Source organism: Taurulus bubalis (genome assembly GCF_910589615.1).
Source record: "Taurulus bubalis genome assembly, chromosome: 12".
In the NCBI taxonomy this organism is placed as follows: domain Eukaryota; kingdom Metazoa; phylum Chordata; class Actinopteri; order Perciformes; family Cottidae; genus Taurulus; species Taurulus bubalis.
Genome location: NC_136600.1, coordinates 27,087,509 through 27,107,508, shown reverse-complemented (window position 1 = coordinate 27,107,508; position 20,000 = coordinate 27,087,509). Strand labels below are relative to the sequence as shown.

Sequence of the window (20,000 nt, the reverse complement as noted above, 5' to 3'; positions counted from 1 at the left end):
AGTTCACCATGTATACATGAAGTACTAGAATTTATACATGAAGTACACCATGTATACATGAAGTTACTAGCATTTATACATGAAGTACTAGAATTTATACATGAAGTACTAGCATTCATACATGAAGTACACCATGTATACATGAAGTACTAGCATTTATACATGAAGTACACCATGTATACATGAAGTACTAGCATTTATACATGAAGTACTAGCATTTATACATGACGTACACCATGTATACATTAAGTACTAGCATTTATACATGAAGTACACCATGTATACATGAAGTACTAGCATTTATACATGAAGTTCACCATGTATACATGAAGTACTAGCATTTATACATGAAGTACTAGCATTTATACATGAAGTACTAGCATTCATACATGAAGTACACCATGTATACATGAAGTACTAGCATTTATACATGAAGTACTAGCATTTATACATGAAGTACTAGCATTCATACATGAAGTACACCATGTATACATGAAGTACTAGCATTTATATATGAAGTACACCATGTATTCATGAAGTACTAGCATTTATACATGAAGTACTAGCATTCATGCATGAAGTACACCATGTATACATGAAGTACTAGCATTTATACATGAAGTACTAGCATTTATATATGAAGTTCACCATGTATACATGAAGTACTAGCATTTATACATGAAGTACTAGCATTCATACATGAAGTACACCATGTATACATGAAGTACTAGCATTTATACATGAAGTACTAGCATTTATACATGAAGTACTAGCATTCATACATGAAGTACACCATGTATACATGAAGTACTAGCATTTATACATGAAGTACTAGCATTTATACATGAAGTACTAGCATTCATACATGAAGTACACCATGTATACATGAAGTACTAGCATTTATATATGAAGTACTAGCATTTATATATGAAGTACACCATGTATACATGAAGTACTAGCATTTATACATGAAGTACACCATGTATACATGAAGTACTAGCATTTATACATGAAGTACTAGCATTTATACATGAAGTACACCATGTATACATGAAGTTCACCATGTATACATGAAGTACTAGAATTTATACATGAAGTACAGCATGTATACATGAAGTACTAGCATTCATACATGAAGTACTAGCATTCATACATGAAGTACTAGCATTCATACATGAAGTACACCATGTATACATGAAGTACTAGCATTTATACATGAAGTACTAGCATTTATACATGAAGTACACCATGTATACATGAAGTACTAGCATTTATACATGAAGTATTAGCATTTATACATGAAGTACACCATGTATACATGAAGTACTAGCATTTATACATGAAGTACTAGCATTTATACATGAAGTACACCATGTATACATGAAGTACTAGCATTTACACATGAAGTACTAGCATTCATACATGAAGTACACCATGTATACATGAAGTACTAGCATTTATACATGAAGTACTAGCATTTATACATGAAGTACACCATGTATACATGAAGTACTAGCATTTATACATGAAGTACTAGCATTTATACATGAAGTACTAGCATTTATACATGAAGTACACCATGTATACATGAAGTACTAGCATTTATACATGAAGTACTAGCATTTATACATGAAGTACTAGCATTTATACATGAAGTTCACCATGTATACATGAAGTACTAGCATTCATACATGAAGTACACCATGTATACATGAAGTACTAGCATTTATACATGAAGTACTAGCATTTATACATGAAGTACTAGCATTTATACATGAAGTACACCATGTATACATGAAGTACTAGCATTTATACATGAAGTACTAGCATTTATACATGAAGTACTAGCATTCATACATGAAGTACACCATGTATACATGAAGTACTAGCATTTATACATGAAGTACTAGCATTCATACATGAAGTACTAGCATTTATACATGAAGTACTACCATTTATACATGAAGTACACCATGTATACATGAAGTACACCATGTATACATGAAGTACTAGAATTTATACATGAAGTACTAGCATTCATACATGAAGTACACCATGTATACATGAAGTACTAGCATTTATACATGAAGTACTAGCATTTATACATGAAGTACACCATGTATACATGAAGTACTAGCATTTATACATGAAGTACTAGCATTTATACATGAAGTACACCATGTATACATGAAGTACTAGCATTTATACATGAAGTACACCATGTATACATGAAGTACTAGCATTTATACATGAAGTACACCATGTATACATGAAGTACTAGCATTTATACATGAAGTACACCATGTATACATGAAGTACTAGCATTTATACATGAAGTTCACCATGTATACATGAAGTACTAGAATTTATACATGAAGTACACCATGTATACATGAAGTTACTAGCATTTATACATGAAGTACTAGAATTTATACATGAAGTACTAGCATTCATACATGAAGTACACCATGTATACATGAAGTACTAGCATTTATACATGAAGTACTAGCATTTATACATGAAGTACACCATGTATACATGAAGTACTAGCATTTATACATGAAGTACTAGCATTTATACATGACGTACACCATGTATACATTAAGTACTAGCATTTATACATGAAGTACACCATGTATACATGAAGTACTAGCATTTATACATGAAGTTCACCATGTATACATGAAGTACTAGCATTTATACATGAAGTACTAGCATTTATACATGAAGTACTAGCATTCATACATGAAGTACACCATGTATACATGAAGTACTAGCATTTATACATGAAGTACTAGCATTTATACATGAAGTACTAGCATTCATACATGAAGTACACCATGTATACATGAAGTACTAGCATTTATATATGAAGTACACCATGTATTCATGAAGTACTAGCATTTATACATGAAGTACTAGCATTCATGCATGAAGTACACCATGTATACATGAAGTACTAGCATTTATACATGAAGTACTAGCATTTATATATGAAGTTCACCATGTATACATGAAGTACTAGCATTTATACATGAAGTACTAGCATTCATACATGAAGTACACCATGTATACATGAAGTACTAGCATTTATACATGAAGTACTAGCATTTATACATGAAGTACTAGCATTCATACATGAAGTACACCATGTATACATGAAGTACTAGCATTTATACATGAAGTACTAGCATTTATATATGAAGTACACCATGTATACATGAAGTACTAGCATTTATACATGAAGTACACCATGTATACATGAAGTACTAGCATTTATACATGAAGTACTAGCATTTATACATGAAGTACACCATGTATACATGAAGTACTAGCATTTATACATGAAGTACACCATGTATACATGAAGTACTAGCATTTATACATGAAGTACTAGCATTTATACATGAATTACTAGCATTTATACATGAAGTACACCATGTATACATGAAGTACTAGCATTTATACATGAAGTACTAGCATTTATACATGAAGTACACCATGTATACATGAAGTACTAGCATTTATACATGAAGTACTACCATTTATACATGAAGTACACCATGTATACATGAAGTACACCATGTATACATGAAGTACTAGCATTTATACATGAAGTACTAGCATTTATACATGAAGTACACCATGTATACATGAAGTACTAGCATTTATACATGAAGTACTAGCATTTATACATGAAGTACTAGCATTTATACATGAAGTTCACCATGTATACATGAAGTACTAGAATTTATACATGAAGTACACCATGTATACATGAAGTACTAGAATTTATACATGAAGTACACCATGTATACATGAAGTACTAGCATTTATACATGAAGTACTAGCATTCATACATGAAGTACACCATGTATACATGAAGTACTAGCATTTATACATGAAGTACTAGCATTTATACATGAAGTACTAGCATTTATACATAAAGTTCACCATGTATACATGAAGTACTAGAATTTATACATGAAGTACACCATGTATACATGAAGTACTAGCATTTATACATGAAGTACTAGCATTCATACATGAAGTACACCATGTATACATGAAGTACTAGCATTTATACATGAAGTACTAGCATTTATACATGAAGTACACCATGTATACATGAAGTACTAGCATTTATACATGAAGTACTAGCATTTATACATGAAGTACTAGCATTTATACATGAAGTACACCATGTATACATGAAGTACTAGCATTTATACATGAAGTACTAGCATTTATACATGAAGTACTAGCATTCATACATGAAGTACACCATGTATACATGAAGTACTAGCATTTATACATGAAGTACTAGCATTCATACATGAAGTACTAGCATTTATACATGAAGTACTACCATTTATACATGAAGTACACCATGTATACATGAAGTACACCATGTATACATTAAGTACTAGCATTTATACATGAAGTACTAGCATTTATACATGAAGTACACCATGTATACATGAAGTACTAGCATTTATACATGAAGTACTAGCATTTATACATGAAGTTCACCATGTATACATGAAGTACTAGAATTTATACATGAAGTACACCATGTATGCATGAAGTTACTAGCATTTATACATGAAGTACTAGCATTTATACATGAAGTACTAGCATTCATACATGAAGTACACCATGTATACATGAAGTACTAGCATTTATACATGAAGTACTAGCATTTATACATGAAGTACACCATGTATACATGAAGTACTAGCATTTATACATGAAGTACTAGCATTTATACATGAAGTACACCATGTATACATAAAGTACTAGCATTTATACATGAAGTACACCATGTATACATGAAGTACTAGCATTTATACATGAAGTACACCATGTATACATGAAGTACTAGCATTTATACATGAAGTACACCATGTATACATGAAGTACTAGCATTTATACATGAAGTACTAGCATTTATACATAAAGTTCACCATGTATACATGAAGTACTAGAATTTATACATGAAGTACACCATGTATACATGAAGTACTAGCATTTATACATGAAGTACTAGCATTCATACATGAAGTACACCATGTATACATGAAGTACTAGCATTTATACATGAAGTACTAGCATTTATACATGAAGTACACCATGTATACATGAAGTACTAGCATTTATACATGAAGTACTAGCATTTATACATGAAGTACTAGCATTTATACATGAAGTACACCATGTATACATGAAGTACTAGCATTTATACATGAAGTACTAGCATTTATACATGAAGTACTAGCATTCATACATGAAGTACACCATGTATACATGAAGTACTAGCATTTATACATGAAGTACTAGCATTCATACATGAAGTACTAGCATTTATACATGAAGTACTACCATTTATACATGAAGTACACCATGTATACATGAAGTACACCATGTATACATGAAGTACTAGCATTTATACATGAAGTACTAGCATTTATACATGAAGTACACCATGTATACATGAAGTACTAGCATTTATACATGAAGTACTAGCATTTATACATGAAGTTCACCATGTATACATGAAGTACTAGAATTTATACATGAAGTACACCATGTATGCATGAAGTTACTAGCATTTATACATGAAGTACTAGCATTTATACATGAAGTACTAGCATTCATACATGAAGTACACCATGTATACATGAAGTACTAGCATTTATACATGAAGTACTAGCATTTATACATGAAGTACACCATGTATACATGAAGTACTAGCATTTATACATGAAGTACTAGCATTTATACATGAAGTACACCATGTATACATAAAGTACTAGCATTTATACATGAAGTACACCATGTATACATGAAGTACTAGCATTTATACATGAAGTACACCATGTATACATGAAGTACTAGCATTTATACATGAAGTACACCATGTATACATGAAGTACTAGCATTTATACATGAAGTACTAGCATTTATACATGAAGTACTAGCATTCATGCATGAAGTACACCATGTATACATGAAGTACTAGCATTTATACATGAAGTACTAGCATTTATACATGAAGTACACCATGTATACATGAAGTACTAGCATTTATACATGAAGTACTAGCATTTATACATGAAGTACTAGCATTTATACATGAAGTACTAGCATTTATACATGAAGTACTATTATTTATACATGAAGTACACCATGTATACATGAAGTTCACCATGTATACATGAAGTACTAGCATTTATACATGAAGTACTAGCATTCATACATGAAGTACACCATGTATACATGAAGTACTAGCATTTATACATGAAGTACTAGCATTTATACATGAAGTACTAGCATTCATACATGAAGTACACCATGTATACATGAAGTACTAGCATTTATACATGAAGTACTAGCATTTATATATGAAGTACACCATGTATACATGAAGTACTAGCATTTATATATGAAGTACACCATGTATACATGAAGTACTAGCATTTATACATGAAGTCCACCATGTATACATTGTGTCTCTGTGTGTGTGTGTGTGCGTGTGCGTGTGTGTGTGTGTGTACCAGCTCTCTCTCTGGATAATATGAAGCACAGATGACTCGTCTGCAGCGCTGCACGAATCCTCTGGTCAGAGAGACCAGCAGAGCCAGACCCAGCAGGAACCCTGCAACACCCATCAGAACCAGTTAGGACCAACGCCAGTAAGAACCAGAACCAGTAAGAACCAGTAAGAACCAGTTAGAACCAGTTAGAACCAGAACCAGTAAAAACCGCCTTGGAAATGGTAAAAAAACAAAAAAAGGACCTCAAATAAAAAATGTCCGACTTCTTGTTGGGTTCACTTCCTGTTTGTGTGGTTCCTGTTTGGGTGATGTCACTTCCTGCCTGACCTCTGACCTCACCCAGGCTGAAGCATGTGGCGGCGTCCGGCTCCCGCGGCTCCACCAGGCACTTCCTGCTCAGCACGGTGACGTTCCCCCGCTGCAGCACGTTGAACGAGGCCGCCACGTCTCTGAAGATGTCCGACGCGTAACCCGACCCGCTCACCTGCACCGCCACCGTGACGGGGGCTGGGTGGGACAGGTGTGTTAGCGTGGTTACAGTCAGCTGCTGGTCACGCATCGGGCGGGGTCTCACCTCGGGCCACGACGTCCCCCTTCACCTGGTGGTGCACCTGGTCCAGCATCCAGAACACCAGGAAGTCCAGCGCCACCAGCAGCCCGCCCGTCACCAGGTGCTTGAGCACCGAGGCCACGCCCCTCAACATGGCCCGCCGCTCCCCGGAGGACAGGTGACACGACACTGATGACATCATCATCAGAGAGACGACATCATCAAAGAGACGGAGAGACGACATCATCAGAGAGGTAGAAACGACATCATCAGAGAGGTAGAAACAACATAATCAGAGAGGTGACATCATCAGAGAGACGACATCATCAGAGAGGTGACACACACACGTGATGACATCATCAGAGATCACACACACATACTGACGTGGTGTGATGTAGGTCTTGGCCTCCCTGCTCGTGATTGGCAGGACTGAGGCTCCGCCCCCTGAGGTCACCTGTTGGTTGAGCTCTTTAAACTGAGCACTGATGTAGAAGTTGTCAAAGTCCAGATCACGGAGATACCTGCGTCTGTACCTCACGGCCCTGCACACACACACACACACACACACACACACACACACACACACGTATACACAAACAAACAAACATGTTGGGGGCTAATTTTAGCATTGTAGCATGAGTATGTTGATATTCTTAGTAAACTTAGTAAGTGTGTGGAGGAAGTAGACTGAAGCGTGTGGAGGAAGTAGACTGAAGCGTGTGGAGGAAGTAGACTGAAGCGTGTGGAGGAAGTAGACTGAAGCGTGTGGATGAAGTAGACTGAAGCGTGTGGATGAAGTAGACTGAAGCGTAGACTGAAGCGTGTGGAGGAAGTAGACTGAAGCGTGTAGAGGAAGTAGACTGAAGCGAGTGGAGGAAGTAGACTGAAGCGTGTGGATGAAGTAGACTGAAGCTTGTGGATGAAGTAGACTGAAGCGTGTGGATGAAGTAGACTGAAGCGTAGACTGAAGCGTGTGGAGGAAGTAGACTGAAGCGTGTGGAGGAAGTAGACTGAAGCGTGTGGAGGAAGTAGACTGAAGCGAGTGGAGGAAGTAGACTGAAGCGTGTGGATGAAGTAGACTGAAGCGTGTGGACGAAGTAGACTGAAGCGAGTGGAGGAAGTAGACTGAAGCGTGTGGATGAAGTAGACTGAAGCGTGTGGACGAAGTAGACTGAAGCGAGTGGAGGAAGTAGACTGAAGCGTGTGGATGAAGTAGACTGAAGCGAGTGGAGGAAGTAGACTGAAGCGTGTGGAGGAAGTAGACTGAAGCGTGTGGAGGAAGTAGACTGAAGCGAGTGGAGGAAGTAGACTGAAGCGTGTGGATGAAGTAGACTGAAGCGTGTGGACGAAGTAGACTGAAGCGAGTGGAGGAAGTAGACTGAAGCGTGTGGATGAAGTAGACTGAAGCGTGTGGAGGAAGTAGACTGAAGCGTGTGGATGAAGTAGACTGAAGCGAGTGGAGGAAGTAGACTGAAGCGTGTGGAGGAAGTAGACTGAAGCGAGTGGAGGAAGTAGACTGAAGCGAGTGGAGGAAGTAGACTGAAGCGTGTGGAGGAAGTAGACTGAAGCGTGTGGAGGAAGTAGACTGAAGCGTGTGGAGGAAGTAGACTGAAGCGAGTGGAGGAAGTAGACTGAAGCGAGTGGAGGAAGTAGACTGAAGCGTGTGGAGGAAGTAGACTGAAGCGTGTGGAGGAAGTAGACTGAAGCGTGTGGAGGAAGTAGACTGAAGCGAGTGGAGGAAGTAGACTGAAGCGAGTGGAGGAAGTAGACTGAAGCGTGTGGAGGAAGTAGACTGAAGCGTGTGGAGGAAGTAGACTGAAGCGTGTGGAGGAAGTAGACTGAAGCGTGTGGAGGAAGTAGACTGAAGCGAGTGGAGGAAGTAGACTGAAGCGAGTGGAGTCCTGACTTCAGGAAGGACCAGGCGAGCAGCACCAGGCCGCTGTACGTCAGCGGTTCGCTCAGCATCTGAAACACGTGCAGCTCCGATGACACTTCCTCCATGATGTCCTGAGCCACCTGCTGCAGAGAGCGGCTGCTGTTGGCGTCCAGGTCAAAGGTCGCCGAGGTCGAGAGGTTGAAGTCAAACTCCGCCTTCAATCGCTCAAACGCCGCGACTGTGGCTGAGGAGAAGAGCGGCAGGATCAAGCAGGTTTCCGTGACTGTTCCAGGTTTTCCATGACCGTAACAACGCTGCTAATGAACTCACGGGCCGCCAAGCGCCGCTTCAGCAGGCTGGCGATGTAGGAGGGGATGATGCAGAAGAGCTCGCCGGCTGAAACACACGCACACTTCATCAGAAAGACGAACATCGGGGCTGAAGCTGCGGTGGGAGTGAACGCACCGCGGGCGAGGCTGCAGAGCGGCAGGAAGCCGTCCACGATGCCGCACAGGAAGTCGAAGTCGCCCAGCAGGTCGGAGCAGTCGACTCGAGCCTCGGCGAACACGGCCCGGCACTTCCTGTACGGAGAGCCCAGCGTGGCGTTGCACAGGTCACCGATGTTCACCAGGAAGTGGAGGACGTTCCTCAGCGTGCGAGCTGCAGGTCAGAGGTCACGGCTGCGTCACATCGCTGTGTTCGATATTTACTTTTAGTTATTTGTTGTGATAAGCGGCGTGACGGACAGCTCTGAACAGGCCCCGCCCTCACCGACGTGGCGCACGCTGTCCGTCAGAGCGAGGATGAAGGCCTGGACTCGTCCCGCTGCAGCGTGGGCGTTCCTGCTGATCTCTCTGATGCTGCTCAGCGCCGCTGCAGACACACAGTGATGAGAATCATGATAACGTAAGAATTAACTGAAAGATCTCCAAGAAATCAATAAGAATAATACTACTATTAATAATAATAATGATGATGAGCTATACATAATACTACTAATAGTAATAATAATAAGGATTAAAATGAACAAGTATCTATGTAGTCTGTAATAACAATAATGATAAAAATAAAGATGAATTAACTAAAAAACTAATCACAAGAAGTAATCACTAATACATTATATTAATGATACTGCTAATAATAGTATTAATAATAACAATAATACAATCTCTATATAATTAGCAGCAATGAACACGAAATTCAAAAGAGCCATTTTTAAAACACTTAACAGTATTAACAGTAGTATTAACTTTTAACAGTAGTATTCAAAGTATTATTATACTATTAATAGTATTTATTTTAAATAATAGTAATAACAGTAGTATAAAGAGTTTGTTATTGTGGTGACGGAGGTGGGCGGGTCTCACATAAAAGGGGCGTGGCTGCCCGTTGCATCAGCTCCTGCGTCTGATTGGCTGCCAGCTCGGCGCTACACATCATGCTGGCGGCGGCCCGCTCCGTGTTCTCCAGGGTGTTGCTGAGCGGCCCGGCCAGCAGCAGGGACACGAACAGGAAGAGCAGGAAGTTCTTCCCCTGAGCTGGAAGAGAGCAGCTGTGATTGGCTGGAACACACCAGAGCAGCGGTGTGATGGACTGGAACACACCAGAGCAGCGCTAAGCCCGGTGACTGACCTGAGCACAGCGTGGGCAGCAGCACGGACACGTCGGCCCGGACGCCGGCGGACAGCCCCATGCCGAACGCCGCCAGCGCCGCCACGGCCAGCGTGGTGTAGACGCAGGGCCACAGGGGCTGGTGCTGCAGGAAGAGGGCCGCGAGCCCATAGAGGGAGGCCAGCAGCAGCCCCCACACGAAGCACAGCAGGCTGCGGCCCGCCGCCCGCAGGCGGCCTCTGAGCCTCGTCCAGCCGCTGGGGTCAGAGCGGCCCGCTGACCTGAGGAGGACAACCTCATCACCACTAATTCATACTTCTACAACATCAACTATATTATTATATTATACTTTAAAGGACCGGAGGTAAATGTTATGATACAGAACCCCTGCAGACGGGATGTGTTAGCCGTTAGCTCCCCGCTAGCTAACAGACTTTAGCTCCCCGCTAGCTAACAGCTGCAGTTCCATCCCTCCTGTGCAGACTCACCTCCTCAGGACTCCTCTGACAGGCCGTCTGGCTCCGCCCCTTTCCACCTGCACTATGACGTCATCTTTCATCCTTAACGCTTCCTCTCTGCCTCTTCATCCGGGTCTGTGTCCATCAGACACTTCTGAAGCTCCAACCGACTAACTAACCAACCGACTAACTAACTTACTAACCACCTGACCAACCAACTGACCAATTAACTGACCAATTAACTGACCAATTAACTGACCAACTGACTGACTAACCAACTGACTGACTAACCAACTGACTAAATAACTAACCAACTGACTGACTAACCAACTGACTAACTAACCAACCGACTGACTGACTAACTAACCAACTGACTGACTAACTAACTAACTGACCAACTGACTGACTAACCAACTGACTGACTAACTAACTAACTGACCAACTGACTGACTAACCAACTGCTAACTAACTGACTGACTGACTGACTGACTGACTGACCGACTGACTAACTGACTGACTGACTAACTGACTAACTGACCAACTGACTGACCGACTGACTAACTGACTGACTGACTAACTGACTAACTGACCAACTGACTGACTAACTGACTAACCAACTGACTGACCAACTGACTGACTAACTGACTGACTGACTAACTAACTAACTAACTAACTAACCAACTGATTGACTAACCAACTGACTCACTAACCAACTGCTCTAAATAACCAACTGACTAACCAGCTAACCGCCTAGCTAACCACCTAGCTAACCTCCCAACAGCAGCGGACATGGCTCCTCACAGCAGTGAGTTCAATGTGTTCTTGTTGTATTAAATGTGAGGAGCTAGCTCGTAGCTAACGCTAGCTCGTAGCTAACGCTAGCTCGTAGCTAACGCTAGCAGCTTTGTCCTCCAGCGCTGGAGAGGCTCAGTTTGAGCGTCCTGCCTGCGACCGCCCATCGTTTCCTCTTCGGCCAATCGAAAGGGTTCCTGCTGGCTCACCTGGTGCTCAGGGCGCTGTTCAGCGCAGTGAGCGGAGCAGGTGAGAGGACAGGTGGAGGCGAAGCTCGTGTTGGGTCTGCTTAAACTGTTTTAGGCTTTTATTAATCTGCGATGTATTTAAATATTTTATTAAATTTTTTATGATACTTTTTTTTTTCATACTGAAATTATTTATGTATTTCTAATGATCATATTATTATATTTAATGCAACCAAAATACAATTATGGATATATATGTTATTTTTTATTATGTTTTAATTATTCTTAAATGTTTTATTTTATTTTTTATAATTTTTTGGTATAAGTATTATTTAAATGTTTTTGTATGAATGTCTACTTTATTATATAAATTCTGGTAATTAAGTAACAAAGCTTTTACATTGTTTGATTTAAACTTTTACATATGTAGTTGTTCTGTCTTCATGCTGATGGATCAGATCAGTTTGAGGGTTCATGACGTCGTGTTAACCCTTTGTGTGCTTCCTGTCCATCAGGTCTGTTCCTGGGAGTCTCTCACAACCTCCCGCTGACCTTTGACCTGAAGCTGTTAGCAGCAGCGGTCTTTATCGGTGAGGAGACCAAACACCATCACCGCCTCAAAGAACTGTCATTATTATACGATCATTATGAACCTGTTGGCTCACACCTGTTCCAGCTGTTTGTGCTGTGGGCGGAGCTTTGTCCTCCTCCTGCAGGTGTGCGGTCCTCCTGATGTTTCCCAGCATGCTCGGCTCCCGCGGCCGAGCGTACCTGATGTTGCTCATCCTGTCGGTGCTTTACAGAGGTACACACTCACTCACTCACTCACTCACTCACTCACTCACTCACACACACACACACACACACACACACACACACACACACACACACACACACACACTCACACACTCACACTCTCACATGAATAATCTGTTTTCTATGTAAAGGTCCCATCTTCAACATCCAGCGTAACGTGGAGTCGGCGGCGCTGAGTCTGAGCTGCAACCTGGACCTGCAGGTCCGTCACAGCAGGTTGTTGTGGCGAGAAGCCGTGAAGCCGTTCATCCTCATCACGCAGCAGCTGATGGTGAGCGCTAACCGCTAGGCTAGCTTCCGCTGCTATCGGCTCGGCTAGCTCACGCTGCTATCAGCTAGGCTAGCTCCCGCTGCTCTCAGCTAGACTAGCTCCCGCTGCTATCAGCTAGACTAGCTCACGCTGCTATCAGCTAGGCTAGCTCACGCTGCTATCAGCTAGGCTAGCTCACACTGCTATCAGCTAGGCTATCTCATGCTGCTATAAGCTAGGCTAGCTCACACTGCTATCAGTTAGGCTAGCTCATGCTGCTATTGGCTCAGCTAACTCATGCTGCTATCGGCTAGGCTAGCTCATGCTGCTATCGGCTAGGCTAGCTCACACTGCTATCAGCTAGGCTAGCTCACACTGCTATCAGTTAGGCTAGCTCATGCTGCTATCGGCTCAGCTAGCTCATGCTGCTATCGGCTAGGCTAGCTCACGCTGCTATCGGCTAGGCTAGCTCACGCTGCTAACCGCTAGGCTAGCGCACGCTGCTAACCGCTAACACTCAGTGTGTTAGCATGCAGGAAACAATTAGTTGTGCAGTTGTTTGGTCATAAACACGTTGATGATTTACCCTTTATTTATTTATTGTTTTAATATCTGTTTATGTCTCTGTATACACATGTTTATATTTATTACTTTTCATTACTTATATACTTTTACCACTTCCTGTTTACATTAGAGTTTGTTCACTTCGTCACAGAGCTGAAGGGATTCTGTGGTTCAACAGGAAGTCATCATCACTGGTTCTTCCTCTCAGATTCTTCCAATCTGGATCACATACAAACCCAATAATGTCACGTTCATATGAAACATAATAGTGGTCATGTGACCTTCAGGACGATGAAGCAGAGTTCGAGTCGGAGGCTCTGAGCGTCAGCACCAACTTCCAGAACATCAGAGACGAGGTCGTCCTTCAGTACGGATACGACCGGTTCAAACCAGAACCCAACGGAACCAGCACCCAGGACCAGTTCACCTACAAGACCAGGATGCAGTGTGACAGTGAGTCAGGGGGGGCACGAGGGGACACAATAATGAGAACACCTCATACTGTGTGTGTGTGTGTGTGTGTGATCCAGGTGTGGTGGAGGAGGGCGTGCAGCGCTGTGCTGATTGGTTCAGACAGAAGTGGGCGGAGTGTATGAAGGTGATCCCCGTCCCCGTCATCAACCACATCCTGTGCGTCTCCATGAAGTTCAGCTTCCTGTGTGACATCATGAGAGGTGAAGGGTCATCACAACCTTACAGAACATAAAGTAACCAGGTGAGGGAGGGTGAGACAGGTATGAACTAGAACCCTGTTACAGGTGAGACAGGTATGAACTAGAACACATGTTACAGGTATGAACTAGAACACATGTTACAGGTATGAACTAGAACACATGTTACAGGTATGAACTAGAACACATGTTACAGGTGAGACAGTGAAAGAGATGATTTAATAAAGTATCTATCTCTTCCTCCTCCTCCTCCTCCTCCTCCTCCTCCCCCTCATCTCCTCTTCCCCTCCTCCTCTCTCCTCTCCCTCCTCTTCCTCCTCCCCCTCCCCCTCATCTCCTCCTCCCCTCCTCTTCCTCCTCCTCCTCTCTCCTCTCCCCCTCATCTTCTCCTCCTCCTCCCCTCCTCTTCCTCCTCCTCCTCTCTCCTCTCCCCCTCATCTTCTCCTCCTCCTCCCCTCCTCTTCCTCCTCCTCCTCTCCCCTCCTGTCCTCCTCCTCCTCAGTGATGACTCCTTGGTGTAGAGATCAGATTCCTGTTGAAGGAAACTTCGGTCGTCTGTTTGACCGTCTGAACCTTTCAGTCGACCTTCTGTCCAGAGAGTTCAGCACCTCCCTCATCCTGCAGGTCTCTCCTCCCTCTCTCCTCCCTCTCCTTCAGCACCTCCTTCAGCACCTCCTTCAGCACCTCTCCTTCAGCACCTCCTCACTCTCTTTCATCACCTCCTTCAGCACCTCCTCCCTCTCCTTCAGCACCTCCTTCAGCACCTCCTTCATCACTCTCCTTCAGCACCTCCTCCCTCTCCTTCAGCACCTCCTCCCTCTCCTTCATCACCTCCTTCAGCACCTCCTTCATCGCCTCCTTCAGCACCTCCTCTCCTTCAGCACCTCCTCCCTCTCCTTCATCGCCTCCTTCATCACCTCCTTCATCACCTCCTTCATCACCTCCTTCAGCACCTCCTTCATCGCCTCCTTCAGCACCTCCTCTCCTTCAGCACCTCCTCCCTCTCCTTCAGCACCTCCTCCCTCTCCTTCAGCACCTCCTCACTCTCCTTCAGCACCTCCTCCCTCTCCTTCAGCACCTCCTCCCTCTCCTTCATCACCTCCTTCAGCACCTCCTTCATCGCCTCCTTCAGCACCTCCTCTCCTTCAGCACCTCCTCCCTCTCCTTCATCGCCTCCTTCATCACCTCCTTCATCACCTCCTTCATCACCTCCTTCAGCACCTCCTTCATCACTCTCCTTCAGCACCTCCTTCATCGCCTCCTTCAGCACCTCCTCTCCTTCAGCACCTCCTCCTCTCCTTCAGCACCTCCTCCCTCTCCTTCATCACCTCCTTCAGCACCTCCTCCCTCTCCTTCAACACCTCCTCCCTCTCCTTCAGCACCTCCTCCCTCTCCTTCAGCACCTCCTCCCTCTCCTTCATCACCTCCTTCAGCACCTCCTCCCTCTCCTTCAGCACCTCCTCCCTCTCCTTCAGCACCTCCTCCCTCTCCTTCAGCACCTCCTTCATCACCTCCTTCAGCACCTCCTCCCTCTCCTTCATCGCCTCCTTCAGCACCTCCTCCCTCTCCTTCAACACCTCCTCCCTCTCCTTCATCACCTCCTTCAGCACCTCCTCCCTCTCCTTCAACACCTCCTCCCTCTCCTTCATCACCTCCTTCAGCACCTCCTCCTCTCCTTCAGCACCTCCTCCCTCTCCTTCATCACCTCCTTCATCACCTCCTCCCTCTCCTTCAGCACCTCCTCCCTCTCCTTCATCACCTCCTCCCTCTCCTTCATCACCTCCTCACTCTCCTTCATCACCTCCTTCAGCACCTCCTCCCTCTCCTTCATCACCTCCTTCATCACCTCCTTCAGCACCTCCTCCCTCTCCTTCAGCACCTCCTCCCTCTCCTTCATCGCCTCCTTCATCACCTCCTTCATCACCTCCTTCATCACCTCCTTCAGCACCTCCTTCATCACTCTCCTTCAGCACCTCCTTCATCGCCTCCTTCAGCACCTCCTCTCCTTCAGCACCTCCTCCTCTCCTTCAGCACCTCCTCCCTCTCCTTCAACACCTCCTCCCTCTCCTTCAGCACCTCCTCCCTCTCCTTCATCACCTCCTTCAGCACCTCCTCCCTCTCCTTCAGCACCTCCTCCCTCTCCTTCAGCACCTCCTCCCTCTCCTTCAGCACCTCCTCCCTCTCCTTCAGCACCTCCTTCAGCACCTCCTCCCTCTCCTTCATCGCCTCCTTCAGCACCTCCTCCCTCTCCTTCAGCACCTCCTCCCTCTCCTTCATCACCTCCTTCAGCACCTCCTCCCTCTCCTTCAGCACCTCCTCCCTCTCCTTCAGCACCTCCTCCCTCTCCTTCAGCACCTCCTTCAGCACCTCCTCCCTCTCCTTCATCACTCTCCTTCAGCACCTCCTCCCTCTCCTTCAACACCTCCTCCCTCTCCTTCATCGCCTCCTTCATCACCTCCTTCAGCACCTCCTCCCTCTCCTTCATCACCTCCTTCAGCACCTCCTCCCTCTCCTTCAGCACCTCCTCCCTCTCCTTCATCACCTCCTTCATCACCTCCTTCAGCACCTCCTCCCTCTCCTTCAGCACCTCCTCCCTCTCCTTCATCACCTCCTTCATCACCTCCTTCAGCACCTCCTCCCTCTCCTTCATCACCTCCTTCATCACCTCCTTCAGCACCTCCTCCCTCTCCTTCAGCACCTCCTCCCTCTCCTTCATCACCTCCTTCAGCACCTCCTCCCTCTCCTTCAGCACCTCCTCCCTCTCCTTCATCACCTCCTTCATCACCTCCTTCAGCACCTCCTCCCTCTCCTTCAGCACCTCCTCCCTCTCCTTCATCACCTCCTTCAGCACCTCCTCACTCTCCTTCAGCACCTCCTCACTCTCCTTCATCACCTCCTCACTCTCCTTCAGCACCTCCTCCCTCTCCTTCAGCACCTCCTCACTCTCCTTCAGCACCTCCTCCCTCTCCTTCAGCACCTCCTCACTCTCCTTCAGCACCTCCTCACTCTCCTTCAGCACCTCCTCCTCTCCTTCAGCACCTCCTCACTCTCCTTCAGCACCTCCTCCCTCTCCTTCAGCACCTCCTCACTCTCCTTCAGCACCTCCTCCTCTCCTTCAGCACCTCCTCACTCTCCTTCAGCACCTCCTCACTCTCCTTCAGCACCTCCTCCCTCTCCTTCAGCACCTCCTCACTCTCCTTCAGCACCTCCTCCCTCTCCTTCAGCACCTCCTCCTCTCCTTCAGCACCTCCTCACTCTCCTTCAGCACCTCCTCACTCTCCTTCAGCACCTCCTCCCTCTCCTTCAGCACCTCCTCAGGTAAAGCCTGTCCTGTCATGACCCCGTGACCTCTGCTCCTGCAGGAGCAGCAGCAGCAGGAGGTGCTGGATGGAGCTCTGCTGGAGGAGGAGTTCACTCAGGCTGTGCGCGCCTCCTTCCTGGGGCTGACGGCCGGCATGGAGCAGCTGCTGTGCCTCCTGCAGCTGCTGCTCTCCTTCACCTTCATCACACTCTTCACACAGTAAGGCCTCCGACACCTTCCTCTTGTGGGGAGGAAGACTAACCTGACCTCTTCCTCCTGCTCCGCTTCCTCCTCCTCCCACCTCTCCTCTTCCCACTCCTCCTTCCCCACTTCTCCTCCCACTTCTCCTCCTCCTCCCACGTCTACTCCTCTTACTCCTGCTCCTCCTGCTCCTCTTCCTCCTCCTCCTGCTCCTCCTCAGAGGGTTTGGTTACCTCCTCCAGTACAGGAGGGACGTTGGATTCGACAACCTGTACGTCACCACCTACTTCAGACAGATTGATGCCCGTAGGAAGAGAGCGGTAACATCTTCCTCATCATCTTCATCAGCTACAGGATGTCTTGGATCAATAACTTGGTCTCTGTGGTGCATTCAGGATCAATATTGTGATGCCTCTGTGGTGCATTCAGGATCAATATTGTGATGTCTCTGTGGTGCATTCAGGATCGATATTGTGATGTCTCTGTGGTGCATTCAGGATCAATATTGTGATGCCTCTGTGGTGCGTTCAGGATCAATATTGTGATGTCTCTGTGGTGCGTTCAGGATCAATAACGAGATGTCTCTGTGGTGCGTTCAGGATCAATATTGTGATGTCTCTGTGGTGCGTTCAGGATCAATAACGTGATGTCTCTGTGGTGCGTTCAGGATCAATAACTTGGTCTCTGTGGTGCGTTCAGGATCAATAACTTGGTCTCTGTGGTGCGTTCAGGATCAATAACTTGGTCTCTGTGGTGCGTTCAGGATCAATAACTTGGTCTCTGTGGTGCGTTCAGGATCAATAACGTGATGTCTCTGTGGTGCGTTCAGGATCAATAACGTGATGTCTCTGTGGTGCGTTCAGGATCAATATTGTGATGTCTCTGTGGTGCGTTCAGGATCAATATTGTGATGTCTCTGTGGTGCGTTCAGGATCAATAACTTGGTCTCTGTGGTGCGTTCAGGATCAATAACTTGGTCTCTGTGGTGCGTTCAGGATCAATAACGTGATGTCTCTGTGGTGCGTTCAGGATCAATAACGAGATGTCTCTGTGGTGCATTCAGGATCAATAACGAGATGTCTCTGTGGTGCGTTCAGGATCAATATTGTGATGTCTCTGTGGTGCGTTCAGGATCAATAACGTGATGTCTCTGTGGTGCGTTCAGGATCAATATTGTGATGTCTCTGTGGTGCGTTCAGGATCAATATTGTGATGTCTCTGTGGTGCGTTCAGGATCAATATTGTGATGTCTCTGTGGTGCGTTCAGGATCAATATTGTGATGTCTCTGTGGTGCGTTCAGGATCAATATTGTGATGTCTCTGTGGTGCGTTCAGGGGAAGCGCTGCCTGCTGCCTCTGAAGCAGGAAGAGAAGAAGAAGCTCATCGAGCCCTGCAGCCTGAGGATCCACCCAGAGGAGCTACCGGGAGTGGTGGGTCCTGATCACGCTATTGATCATGTTGTTGATCACACTATTGATCATGTTATTGATCACGTTGCTGTGTGTGTGTGTGCACAGACCTCAGGTGTGTTTCAGGTGCTGTCTGTCTCTCTGCTGTCTGTCCTCCTGCTGAGTGTGGACTTCTCTCTGTTCCACGTTCTGGACATCGTCAGCAGACACACCTTCACCCAGTTCAACCTGACCAGTAAACACACACACACACACCTTCACCCAGTTCAACCTGACCAGTAAACACACACACACACACCTTCACCCAGTTCAACCTGACCAGTAAACACACACACACACACACCTTCACCCAGTTCAACCTGACCAGTAAACACACACACACACACACCTTCACCCAGTTCAACCTGACCAGTAAACACACACACACACACCTTCACCCAGTTCAACCTGACCAGTAAACACACACACACACACACCTTCACCCAGTTCAACCTGACCAGTAAACACACACACACACACCTTCACCCAGTTCAACCTGACCAGTAAACACACACACACACACACCTTCACCCAGTTCAACCTGACCAGTAAACACACACACACACACACCTTCACCCAGTTCAACCTGACCAGTAAACACACACACACACACCTTCACCCAGTTCAACCTGACCAGTAAACACACACACACACACCTTCACCCAGTTCAACCTGACCAGTAAACACACACACACACACCTTCACCCAGTTCAACC

At 44.9% G+C, this 20,000-nt stretch overlaps 2 protein-coding genes across 2 annotated transcripts in view; one reads left to right on the top strand and one right to left on the bottom strand.

The window, feature by feature from the left end:
* The window catches only part of dcst2 (DC-STAMP domain containing 2), a gene marked incomplete at both ends in the record, with an annotated part of 14,261 nt that extends 3,108 nt beyond the window's left edge, over positions 1-11,153 (bottom strand). The window contains 11 exons of the mRNA XM_079227408.1: positions 6,558-6,658; positions 6,897-7,064; positions 7,132-7,296; positions 7,492-7,649; positions 9,014-9,227; positions 9,314-9,379; positions 9,449-9,643; positions 9,755-9,856; positions 10,351-10,521; positions 10,616-10,875; positions 11,083-11,153. Coding sequence (XP_079083534.1) covers positions 6,558-6,658; positions 6,897-7,064; positions 7,132-7,296; positions 7,492-7,649; positions 9,014-9,227; positions 9,314-9,379; positions 9,449-9,643; positions 9,755-9,856; positions 10,351-10,521; positions 10,616-10,875; positions 11,083-11,153 — 1,671 coding nt within the window. The remainder of the gene's footprint in view (positions 1-6,557; positions 6,659-6,896; positions 7,065-7,131; positions 7,297-7,491; positions 7,650-9,013; positions 9,228-9,313; positions 9,380-9,448; positions 9,644-9,754; positions 9,857-10,350; positions 10,522-10,615; positions 10,876-11,082) is intronic.
* Positions 11,154-11,841: 688 nt separating this feature from the next.
* Positions 11,842-20,000, top strand: part of dcst1 (DC-STAMP domain containing 1) — a gene marked incomplete at both ends in the record, with an annotated part of 11,655 nt that continues 3,496 nt past the window's right edge. The window contains 12 exons of the mRNA XM_079227407.1: positions 11,842-11,857; positions 11,968-12,093; positions 12,548-12,622; positions 12,709-12,837; positions 12,980-13,119; positions 13,950-14,115; positions 14,193-14,336; positions 14,836-14,957; positions 17,696-17,853; positions 18,056-18,155; positions 19,171-19,266; positions 19,354-19,480. Of these exons, the coding sequence (XP_079083533.1) occupies positions 11,842-11,857; positions 11,968-12,093; positions 12,548-12,622; positions 12,709-12,837; positions 12,980-13,119; positions 13,950-14,115; positions 14,193-14,336; positions 14,836-14,957; positions 17,696-17,853; positions 18,056-18,155; positions 19,171-19,266; positions 19,354-19,480 (1,399 nt within the window). The remainder of the gene's footprint in view (positions 11,858-11,967; positions 12,094-12,547; positions 12,623-12,708; positions 12,838-12,979; positions 13,120-13,949; positions 14,116-14,192; positions 14,337-14,835; positions 14,958-17,695; positions 17,854-18,055; positions 18,156-19,170; positions 19,267-19,353; positions 19,481-20,000) is intronic.